General features: G+C 50.1%; 1 protein-coding gene across 6 annotated transcripts in view; it reads right to left on the bottom strand.

The window, feature by feature from the left end:
- NFIX (nuclear factor I X) overlaps positions 1–12141 on the bottom strand; it is a 97209-nt gene that overhangs the window by 62708 nt on the left and 22360 nt on the right. For 4 of the 6 annotated variants that reach the window (XM_063112712.1, XM_063112715.1, XM_063112714.1 and 1 more), the window contains exon 2: positions 5988–6519. In XM_063112712.1, coding sequence (XP_062968782.1) covers positions 5988–6519 — 532 coding nt within the window. Of the gene's footprint in view, positions 1–5987; positions 6520–6859; positions 6883–7529; positions 7957–12141 lie in introns of those variants that run through there. The other 2 variants (XM_063112713.1, XM_063112717.1) reach the window with 2 other exon arrangements.

The following is a 12141-nucleotide window of genomic DNA, read 5'->3' as shown; positions in this document are numbered from 1 at the left end:
CATTAGACGGTAGCCAAGAGGGCCCTGCCTCCCCCCTTCACAGCCCACTGTGAGCTGCCCTCATGAAGCCCCATGGGTTATTGCAGATTCATGCCTAGGAGATGGAGCCTTCTAAAAGTCATCATGAGGCTTTCACCCAAAGCCGCCAGACACATTCAGGATTCTCTCATTCTTGAAGATCTAGAGGCCCCTAGGCCAGGGCCTTACTCACAGTAGGTTCATGTAGTGTGCATTTCACAGGTAAAGGAAATTCTACCATCCTTTGGGCAGTGCCAAAGAGTAACAAGTTCTCAGGATGTCCTTCTGCACGTCTGAACCCCAGCCTTCCTGCTGCAGAGTGGCCCTGTTTGCTCTTTGGGTCAGTGATGGAACACAACTGGTCGCCATGCCCGTAATTATGGGCCCAGGCAGCCAGGTCCCTGCTGCTCATTCCCAGTCCGCACTCTGTCAGCTCAAGCTCAGACAAGGGTGATTCTTTTTTTTCCCTTGTGCTACAGCCCCCAATTCAGCTAACAGAGTGAGTACTCTACCAAGACCCTCTGCACATCATAGGCAATGGGAGCTCCTGACTGGTTGGGTGGGCAGTACTATGAACAAAAGGGACCAAAGGGAGCAGGTGGTCAAGGGAGTCTGAGAATAACACCAAGGCCAAGGTTTGGATCTGGGCATTTCTGCTCTCCTCTTTGGGGTCATGTGCCCTCTGAGGTCAGCCTGAGCCCCACCATCCTTCCATGCCACCCAGAGCCAGGCACCCTGAGTCGCATGAATAGTTACAGGACATCCAGAGCTGAGGCAGCCTGGGCCAGCTTCACAGGCGTATAGCCTGCATGGTCACACAGGCCTCTGTGCTTGGTTTAACGCTCTGTTGTTGTATCACAATTCCCAGTCGTTTTGATCAAGGAGCCCCATGTTTTCACTTTACACTGGGCCTGCAAATTACGTATCTAGAAGGCCCTGAAAATTATGCAGCAACCACGGTCAGCTGGGATTGCAATCCAATCAAGCTTGGAGTTTCTGTGTTCAATTCCAAGCCCTCCAGTTTAAGAAGGACCGGGACAAACCAGAGGGCCTCCAGGGGTGGTGACCAAAATGGCAAGGGCAATAGGAGCTATGTCAAATGCAGGAGGCAGGAGGGACTGGTGGCAGGCTAGAGAGGAGACAGCCTCCTGGGGAGAGAGGTGGATGAGAGACGCAACAGCTGCCTTCAGTGTTGGAAAGGCTGCCGTGTTACAGGAAAATCAGCTTTCACCTGGGTCATCCCTTAAAACAGAAACAAGACCAACAGGTAAAGATGAGGAGACAGGCTCACTAAATCATACCAAGCGTAATCGTAGCAGCTGACATCCACTGCTTGCCTGCTGTGTGCGAGTACCTTTACATATTAGCTGGTTTAATTCCTTGAACCATTCCCTGAGCTGGATGAAATGAAATAATTTTACAACAACCAAAGCTGATCTTTGAGCAATGTGACATCTCTTCTGGAATGTTCTAAAGGGGACCCTCCATTGGGTCAAAAGATAATCCATAGATCTCGCTAAATTTACAAATCTGGTTCCTGGGCTCTACATTCTTTTAAGCCCTGGCACCAGATGGCGCTGCCTCAAAGATGCAGAGCAGTAGCATTTCTGGGCCTTAAAAAGGAGGCTATGGGTGAGGTGGCATGGGTAGGGTGGACTCTGAGAGGGTGGCTGGCACTCCTGTGGCCCTCCTACACACTCGCACCAGAGTCACCAGATGGGCTGGGCGTCCAACAAAGGCTGGGATGCCCAGGATATCTCTGGCACCAGCCACATATTGGCAAGGTGAACATGGCTGAGAGATGCCCTCCACCACCAAGGAAGGACGTGAACGAGGAGCCCTCCCTCAAACAGGATGGCAAGGATGTGGAAAACCAGTGCTCACTGCAAAGCCCCAAGCCCCAAGTCCTGAAGCAGGGAGCTAAAACCAGGAAGTTCTTGCACCCAAGAAAGGCAACCTCACACGAATAAGTTCACTTAGACAAATCCTCAGGTGCTAACCTATTTCCTGTGACAAGTAAGGCTGAGCTCAGCCTTCCCAGGACCTGGAAGCAAGGCAGAATCTCCTCTCAGAGCAGCACAATGAACCACTCCGGACAGTGCAGCCTGCGGAGTCCAGATGGGGAAACCCTACAGGACAAATGACCTGGTTCCTTCAACAACAACAAAAACTGCCAAAAAAGAAATCAAGACTGAGGAGGAAGAAGAAGAGGAGAAAAAGGATCACCTAGTGACTACAAGTCTTGAGAAACAGAACAACCCACTGCAGTGCATGGACGACTGTATCTGGATCCTGATTCAGGCAAACTATAAACAACAATTAGGCAATAATTAGGAAAATGTGAACACTAACTAGGTATTTGATGATACTAAAGAAATAGCTGACTTTTTTATAGGTGTGATAGTGGTATTGTGGTTCAGTTTTTCAAGAGTCCTTATCTTTAGAGATGTGTACAGAAATGTTTACAGATGAAAAGCTTATGATGCCTGGATTTTCTTCTAAATAACCAAGCGTGGGCGGGTGGTGGGGGCAAAGGATGAATCGAGACTCTCTGTGAGTCAGTGACTGTTGGCATTGGTGATGGGGACACAGGGGTTCCCTCTATGTGTGAAACTCCATCATGAAAGAGCCAAGATAAAGAAAAAAGCCACCAATGAATACCTGGACTTCGTGGGCCTCCACTGAGGGCTCACTGGAGAGATCTGATAGGGAGAAGCTGACAGTTCCATTCAGTCAAGCATTTTATTAGTTTCAGATTCCTTTTTTTCTTTCCTAGGACCGAGGCCTAAGTGCTAGGGAAGATCTGAAGGCGCCGGTTCACATTCGGAACACTGCAAAAGCTTTGAGATAGTCTAGCTGAGCTGGGCTATCCTTCCCCATGCAAGCAGAGGCCTCCTGTCCCCCACTTTCCCCATCCCCAGCCACCCACTCTGGGACACCCCCTTTGGATGGGAAGACATCACCAAGACATGGACTTCCTCCTCCCCGTGGCAACACTCTCTGACACTGCTCTGCCTCAACCTCCCCTCCTGAGCACAGACAGACACAGAGTGAGACTCCTTCCCAGCAGGAAGGCCAGCCTCACAGCAGCCTGGTGGACCTCCTATTCTGGGAGTGGAGCTCGCAATGCCACACAAATGTCCTTTATTCCCTCTCAACCATATCATCTCTTAAAGTTTCGTCTGGGGTATAACAAGGGCCCACGAGGGTCAGGGGTGACAATGGCACCTAAGAGTGAAGCTACACCCCCTACCCTTGCCACCATGTCAAGTTTACTGTCACCAAATCCAGCACCACCAGCTCAGCCCAATTCTGGATCTGCAGCCCAGTTTGAAGGGAAGAAAAAAACCACTGCTTTCAGAGTCCTAAGCTACTCTTGTCTGAGCCCTTGCCAACCAGCCCCTGCCCCTAGTTTATCATCCTGGGCAGAAGGAGGAAGGGGCGGCTTTGCTGCATGTACCCAGCAGGCAAGGGCACGGAGAAGGTGGTGCTGGCAATTGACACCATTTGGTGGCTCAGCCACAGTAGAAGACATTTTCTAGCACACTAGGGCAGCTTGGGGAGGAAGCCTTGCCCACTCTGTGCTGTCTCAAGACCACTGACCCAACTCCAAGGAGGAACAAGTGACAAGGCCCACTGGTGGACCAGGACGCACCAACTGGCCGCAACTCCCTTCAGGAAGGCACGCTCAAATTAAAACAATTCCAGCAAGAAAAATTCTATCTTCGTGGAAACTATCTGGAGTCTGGGGCCTGCATTATAGATAATATATCCTCAATTCTCTACTCAGCTTTTGTTGAGGAGACTCAGCCTCAACCTGGACAGAGCTGTTCTGGGCTGGCCAAGAAATGGCATCCTTCATCACACATACCTCCTCCTCCGTTAGCACCATGCTGGAAGCAATCAAGAGTCTGGCCTAAAATAAAAGAGGCCAGGGAAACAGCTCAGCTACAAGGACCCAGCTAGAGAACAGCTTAGGAGGAAGCCAGCTTAGGAGAAAGACAAGTGTTGATTTTCATCTTAGATGCTCTTGGGTCCCTGGTCCCGAGATCAGAAGGTGCAGAATCCCCTTGCGGAGGACATGAGCTCCAGGCCTCCCCCAAGTCACCAGCCACCTCCAACACCCCCAGACACACACCCATCCCACTCTGGCTTGCTATGTAGATAATGAGGGATAACTTTTTTTTCTCCCGTTAGTCTCTTTTCCAAAAAAAAAGATGAAAAAAAAATCAAGCTGAAGGGAAGGGGAAGGACTGGCAATTGTCCCTTCTATAGGAAGGGTTGTGATGGTCACACAGGGCCTAGAGCAGGCAGGTGGAGGGAGGGAGCACTATCCACTGCCTCCAACCAGTTACCAAAGCCAGCTCTCAGAATAAGAGAATGAACAAGAGAGACCTCAAATATCACCTTTTCCTCCCCAGAGTTCTCCAGCATATAAACTCTCAGTGCTCACTCCCATCCTGACACAGTGCTGAAAGTTCCCCCCACCCCGAATTTTATTTCTGGATCCGGGTATATCATTCCTCACAACTTCCCAAATAGGCAAGGAGATGACCACCGCAGTTGAGAGTTGCTTTTCTTTTTTTGTGAATGAACAGGAAGGAAGGCACAGGGACATACGGCACGCACTCGCGGGAAAGAACATTTGCAAGAGCTGAAGTTAAGCCACATTCTCTCACATTCGCATAAAGAGAGGAAGAAGGGAAATGAGGGGAAAAAAATACTGGAATGGTGGAAAGGAAACACACACACACACACACACACACACACATACACACACACAGAGAAAGGTTGGGTAGCCCTCTCATTACAAGTCGGTTGGGCATAATGTAAACACACTTCTGCCTTGCTTAATCACAGAGTGCCGCCCGTTTAGGTTTCAAAGGCGGCAGTAAATTGGGCGTAGCTGAGTGGAGGCTAAAAATTAACCAGCCATCTCTGTTTCAATTTGTAAGAAAACAAAAGCGGAAAGAAATTATAAAAAGGGAAAGGGTGAGGGAAGGGGAATAAAAGAAAAAAGAAAAAAAAAAAAGGACTGGAGGAGGAGAACTAAACCACCCTGACCCAAAATGCTAGGTAAAACTGGAAAAGCAAAGAAGAGAACTGGAACTACGTGGAACACAAAAGGAAAGGAGATTTTGCACAGTGTGTTTGTTTGTTTGCTGAAGACCACTTCCACAGCAACGCTGCTCCCTGCCAGGCCTCAGCCCTGGGAAGCCACTCTGCCCCCAAGCAGAGGTGACAGGCTCCTGCCATACATCCTGGGGCCTCATCACTTCAGCTGAAACAAGGTAAAGGGGGAGAGCTCATGGCATCTCAGACTCCTTTTCACTCTCTGTGAAATCAAATTACCTTTATACTCTCCAACAGCCAAATCCCAGCCAAAACAGCTCCCACCTGGGCATCTGGGCCCAAGAACCTTCCCACTGCTGCCTTCTCTCCTCTCTTCTATTCATTCAGCCTGATATCTGGGAGTTTCACATGCCCCCCTCTCTCCACCGAACTGCTGTCCACCCGGCTTGTGCCAAATCCGGCTTTTCCTGGGACTTGAGGTGAAGCCGCCGGAAAGCAGGCACCTGCTCTCCAATACTTCTTCTGACTCATTTTAAATAAGAGCAATGATTGATTTTGTTGTTGTTCAGCTCAAACTCTCACCATCATGGATAATTCTGGGGGCATCCTGGCTCCAGTCCTAAAACCCACAGTGCCTTTCTGATCAGATGAGTCCTCCAAAGATGTAGATATACAAAGTCAGTAACATGGCAAGGGAGCAGAAGAGGAAGAATAGAGTCTGGGAGAACACAGAAGAAGAGAAAGGGGCACATTGAATGGGATGCAGGCCCCGGGCAGGATGGGTGCACTAGTTAGGCTCCTGGCATGTTATTGTTTGGAAATAAGAGAAACAATAAACATAACAAATGCCAGCAAGTGAAATAAAATGGGAGGAAAAAAGGTTGAGAGTGACCTACCCGGAGTGTGGACAAAGTAAGCCAGATAAAGATCCAGTTCTTTGATTGTGACTCCAATGTGATGTGGCTGGACGCATAGGCCGGGATTTGAGCACTGGGGCGACTTGTAGAGCCGCTCCCCATCAGTACTTTCCAGGGGGATCCCCTTAAACAAAATCACCATGACCAGGTCCAGCCGCCACACCTTGTCGGCCTGGCGCAGGCAGTCAATCCGCCGGATCTTGCCCTTCTGGTCGGGGTTCGAGAGCACGCAGCACGGGGGCTTCTTGCCTGTGATGGTCAGCACAAAGTCCTCGCGGAATTCGGGCCGGATGTCTTTGCGCAGCTTGGCCAGCAGCCGGGATGCCCACTTCTGCTTAATCTCAGGCTTCTCGCCCAGCAGCTCATCCTTCACCGCCCGTTCCTCGTCCTTTGACATCCGCTTCTCGTGCTTCTTGAAGTACTTGCGCTTCCGTGCCTGCAGGTTGAACCAGGTGTAGGAGAAGGCTCGGACGTGAGGCAGCAGCGCCTCGATGAACGGGTGGAACTCATCCTGCAGTCGGCAAGCCGGGAGCATGCGGGGCGAGGAAGACCAGGAGGAGGGAAAGACACGAGATGAGGAGGAAAAGAGAGAAGGAGAAAAGCAACGTTAGAAGGGGAGCACAAGGAAAACCGCCTTCTCCTCCTCCTCCCTCCCCCCAACAATTTTCTCTTGCGATTGTTCTACAAAAGTGTGGTCCAAAGCCACCACCAGCCTGGCCAGCCACTTGCTCCCATCTCAGCTTCCACAGCCAGATAGAGGCACCAGGAACCCAGGCACACACCTATTTTCTCTCTCTCCCTCACTCACTCACACACACGCGCGCACAGACAACGTTGCTGTCCACACACACACGCTGCTGGTATCCCCGCCAGGCTCTGTCGCGCCCATGACATCTCCATGTTCTATCGCAGTCGTGAACTCGTGTCAGCTCGCCCCGGTGCGGTGTCCATCTGCATAGACGCCCGTGGATGCACACGCGGGGCATGAGGGGGCCGCCTCGCGTCCCGAACACCAGTCGAATTTTGGCCACCCCCAAGAAGAGAGAAAATGACATCCACCAGCGAGCAAGCGAGGAAACAGATCTGGCTTCCCTCTCCCCAGGCTGTTTTCATTTTCTTTTCTCATGATCCCGTTGGAACATCCACCCAGGCATTTTTTCATCAGATCTAAATCCTAAATATGTGATTTCAGCTTTGTTATCGACACTGATACTAATGTTAATCACAGTAATAATGAACAAAACACTTCTGTTTAACACAAATAAGGTGGGTGTCTCGGCCACATTAAGGTTAAAAGCTACATGGGTCGTCTTGTGGCCCCTACCCCAGCCTCCCACGACCCCTTCACCCTCTTTCCCACTCAGTCAGGTGACAGAGGGCTGGGCTCTCGGTTTTGTTTTCTTTCTTTCTTTCTTTCTTTCTTTTTCTTTTCTTTCTTTTTTTTTTTTTTGCTTGTTTGCAGTTTAAATAATAATTGATTTCTGTTTACAAAAATAAAACTGGAAAAAATTAAATAATTACCATTGATCTGAAGCACCCGGCAAAGCCCAACGCCCGATTCTGAGATTCTGGACTCAACAGAGTTGTGAGTTGGGGGCGGGTGGGGGAGGGGGGAGGAGGAGGAGCAGAGAAGGAAGGTAAATGTTTTAAAGGGGGTTATTATTGGTGTTCTGGGGAAAAGGGGCTGGGCTTGGGTGGATTCTCAAACCCTTCCCCCTCCGCCCCCAACGCTCCATTGCACAGAGGGGGAAATTAATATTTTTTTTTGAAAAGGAGCAAAAAGAAAGAAAGGTCAGGAATAGCAAGCAGAGAGAGGGAGCAAGCTGGTTGCCACACACGCCAGGTAAACAAAAGCCAACACAAAAATTTTTTTCAATTTCTTCCCCTGTGCATCCTCTTCCAGTTTAAAAGAAAACAAAAATATGCAAAATTCAAAAATCAAAATCAACCTCCCACTGTCTTCCCCCTACCCCAGCAATGCACCCCCCACCCCACACCCCATCCCCGTGCAAAACAAAAACAAAAACAAAAACCAGGAGGGAAAAAGCGGCAGCTGAAGAAAAAGGCTTTCGGCTTTGGCAGCAGCACAGGGGTATAAACTTCGAGCTGCCTCCCTCCGCCTGATCGGAGGAAAAGGGGGAGCTCGCAGATTCCCGGGGAAGAGGACGAGTTCTGACCGGCTGCAGACCGTTGCTGGCAGACTCGTGCAAAAGAGAGAGGGAGTGAGGGAGGGAGGGGAGAAAGAAGGAGGGAGGGAGAGATCGAGGATCGAGGGAGGACGTGGATGGGATGAGGCGTGTGTGAGTGTACGCGTAAGTGTGCGTGTGTGAGTGTGCATGTGTGTGCGCGCGCTGGTTGGGTTTGGGGGATTTTTTGCTCCTTTTCTCTCTCTCAAACTCCCTCTCTCTCTCCCCTTTCATGCTCAATCCCCATCCATTTGCTTGTGCCAAGCCAGTAAAAATGGGGGGAAGAGAAAGAGAGAGAAAAAGGGGGAGAGAGAGAGAAGGAGAGAGAGAGGGAGAGAAAGAGAGAGAGCGAGAAAAGGATCCACCTATTTGGCAAAGAGACTTCTGCGAGCAGCCAATGGCTGCGTCCAAGGGGAGGAGGGAACCAGGCAGGCGAGCCAGAGGGTGGGGAGAGCCCCCGGCAGTTGGAGACCAAAAACAATTTGCCCAATCGACAAGTTCACCTCTAATGAACAAGCAAAGTCCAGCAGTTATGAATTTTTCATTCCAGGCTCCCTCTTGGGTCCATTTGGCAGCAGCCACCCAGCAAATTTGGGGTTGGGGGGGTGGGGGGACTGGGATTGTGGAAGACGCAAAAAAAAAAAAATTTTTTTTTTTAAGCCAGAAAAATAAATAAATAAAGGCCTGACTCGGGGCGGGCTGGCGGGGCGGGCTGGCGGGCGGGAGCCCCAGAAGGCCTTGGGGAAAGCAGCTGCGCCTTCTCTCTGTGTTTTGGTTTCAGTCTCTCTCTTAGGCCCGCATACTCTCTCTTTTTCTGGTTCTATTTCTTTCCTTTTTATTATTATTTATGGAGCACACAGGGGCGAGCGGAAGTTTTTCTCCTGGGCCATACACATGTGAGCCTGCGGTGCTATGAATAGAAAGAAGAAAGAGAACTCGGAAAGTGTCCATGCCAGTAGCACTTCCAGGGCAGAGACCCAGCGCCCAATGTTCAGCTACCCTCCATCCCCCAGGTCTGGCTGCAGGAGCACTCCCAGACAAGGGAGGGGAGCCCAGCACCCCAGCCTTCCCCCTCTTCTCCCCAGCCCCCATGAGCTTGGCCGCCTCCCGGCCCACACCCAGCCACGCACGCTCCATTAGCAGTGACGAGGGATGCCAACGCACTGCAGCTCGGCTCGTGAAACTGCAACAGTTTATTAAAATAGCCTCCTGTCACAGCACTCCTCTGACAAGCACTACACGCAGCCATAAACACAACCACCAGCCCTAGGGAGAAGTGACAAAGGCAGAAAGATGGACACTACCTCCAAACAGAGGCACTGAATCTTACCAACACTTCCCCCACAAGATGTTTAATTCTTCACTTTCTCCAGATTTGCCCTCTCCACTTGATCCCATTTAGTTTTCTTACCTGTTCCTCAAATCAATTCAGACTAAAGGGCCCAAACTACACAATGCAAGGTGCAAAGGCATAAAATGAGAAACCCAAATGAAAAGGAAAGAGCTAAGAAAGGACACACAACAAAACAGAAAGCAAAGGGCTCTATTAGGAAAAGTGGGGGCACCTCGGGGAAATCAAGTCACAGAGACGAGACCCACTGGGGAGACCCTGCTCCTGTTTTCCCACCGTGGAGTCTTCCTCCCAGTAGGCAAGGAGGGCAAGCACTGGAGAGGGGGAGTCCCACCTCCACTGGGGTCTCTCCAGTAAGGGCTAAGGAGCAGCCATGACTTCGGTCTTCTAAAAGCAGCAAGGAGGAAACACTAATGAAGGGAAAGGCAAAGTAAAGGAGGAAGGACCTGAACACACAGGGAGAGAGTGATCTGATCCCCCTGGCTCAGAACTGTCCCTACAGCCTGCCTTCTCTCCAAGCAAAGCTCAGCCCTCAGCTGGCAAAGGAAAAAAGGTCACTGCTCACTCCTGCCCCTTTCTTCCCCATCTGAACTCCGTGCTCCACAGTCTTTATGTTCCCAGAAAAGCGCCTGGTGTGTGCCAGAACAAAACATGAAGCACTGGGCTGGCGCTGAACCCTGACAATGGGAGAGGTGCTGCCCAGCACCTGAGACCCTGCTCTGGTCCGTGTTCTGAGTGGTCCATCTCAAGTGAAGTGAGCTTATTGCTGAGAAACATTTAGAGGTGAGGGTGCAGGAGGCAGGTGCCATCAGGGGCAGGCCTCTTAGGGTGGTGTTCAATAATTCACATCATGTTAATAACCAGCTTCCGTCCAATCAGCCAAAGATGTTAGCTTAGCGATATAAGGTACCAAACCCTGCCTCTCCACCTTGAGGAAGCAATTTCACTTTCTAAAGTCAAGAGAAAGCCATAAAAGCAAGTGAGTTTATATTTGGCATGGGAATGTTTTTCTGGTATTCTAATTTATCCTAAATATTAGACACCAAACAGAAAATGGCCAACACGAGCCTCGTGGAGAATCCTGGCATGTTCTGTTTCACAGACCACAGTGCCAGGTGGAAAGGATATACTCAACATGGGTTAAGTCTGAGTCTGGTGGTACAACTGGGGTCGGGGGTGGGGAAAGCAACAGTCTCACAGCTGGGAGACGGAGTATAGAAAGATGATTCACTCCTGTAGGGAGGGATGGGTCAAAGGTCGATGGAGTGGGAGAAGATTTGACAGAGAAGTGGCCAAGGAGGGACAGAGGAAAATTTTGATGGAGCCTCAAGGACCCATGCAGAGTCCCCCCCCCCCCCATTCCTCCCTCAAGGTTCTCTTAACAGGAGGAGCAACAGGCCCTTCCCTGGGGAGAAACTGGAAGAGAGAACAATCATCAATTGTCCTTCTCCTGCGAGTGGCCATAACCTTGAAGGTAGGCAGAGAATTCTCAGGTAGCTCTCCCCTTACCCTGTTCCCTGCAGGGACTGCTGTCTCCCAGAGGGAAGGCCTTTCTGGAAGAGCAGCCAGAGTATTCCCAATACTCGGGAAGGGAGGGGAGAAGGTCTCTGTCTTTCTCTCTCTCTCTCTCCCTCTGTGGGCACATACAGAGAAGAATTGCTCAGGTTCCATTAGAAACACTTCAAACACCCCCCTTCAGCCCCCTGCTCCTGCATGCCACTGGTGGCCATCAGCCCAGACACGCCCCTCAGGAGCTCCAGACGAAAGGGAACTGTCCCCCTTTTGTTAAAAGAGTCCACGCTCCTGTTGAAAGATTACCTGTCCCGGTCCCAGCGTCCTTCCCTTCTCCCCTCCTGCCCAGGCGGGAAATCAGACCACCTTACACCTTACACTGAGGACCAGAGCCAGAGACAAAAACCCTTCAGACTAGGCTTCTCCAGGTCTGTCACTGACAACTGCAAGGGTTCTGGGGATGGAAGGATAGGCAGGCCAGGAAGGAGGAGAAGAGAGGAAGGGGGGAAAGGAAATGAGAGAAAAAACAACCGAGGGGAAAGGAAGCCAGTGATGCTAATAAGAGTGAGCAAAAAGGAAACTAAAACACAGCAAGGGGAAGAAATAAAGGAAAAGCAGGAAAAAACTGGTGGAAAAAGTGTTTTCCCCATTTGAGAAAAATACCAAGAAGCCGAACATAAGACTTTTAAAATTCACATGGGCTTTTGGTGTGCGGAAAGGAATTTTTCTGTCTTTATGAAAGAAAAGCCTTTCTCTTTTATTGTTAAATACACAGAATTAGGTAAAAAAACAGCAACAGTTTTCATTGAAACATTTCTAAAATAAATTCCCATGCCAGTTTCAGCTATCACTAGGAGAAATGTGCCCCTAAAAAGATTGAACAGGCCACAGAAAAAGAAATAGAGAGGAGGAGAAAGAAAGAGAGAAAAAAGCCAAACGTGGAGAGTGCCAAGCTGGGCCCAAAACTGCAAAGAGAGAGAAGGACAAAGATGGAGGGAAAGAGAACAGAGCACAGGAGGAAAAATAGCAAGGACAAAAGACAGAAAAGACCTCTGGGAAAGGGGCAAAAAAAAAAAAAAAAAAA

Source organism: Cynocephalus volans, chromosome 10, assembly GCF_027409185.1.
Source record: "Cynocephalus volans isolate mCynVol1 chromosome 10, mCynVol1.pri, whole genome shotgun sequence".
Taxonomy (NCBI): Eukaryota; Metazoa; Chordata; class Mammalia; order Dermoptera; family Cynocephalidae; genus Cynocephalus; species Cynocephalus volans.
Note: the sequence above shows the minus strand (reverse complement) of the source record. Positions and strands in the feature narration are given on the sequence as shown.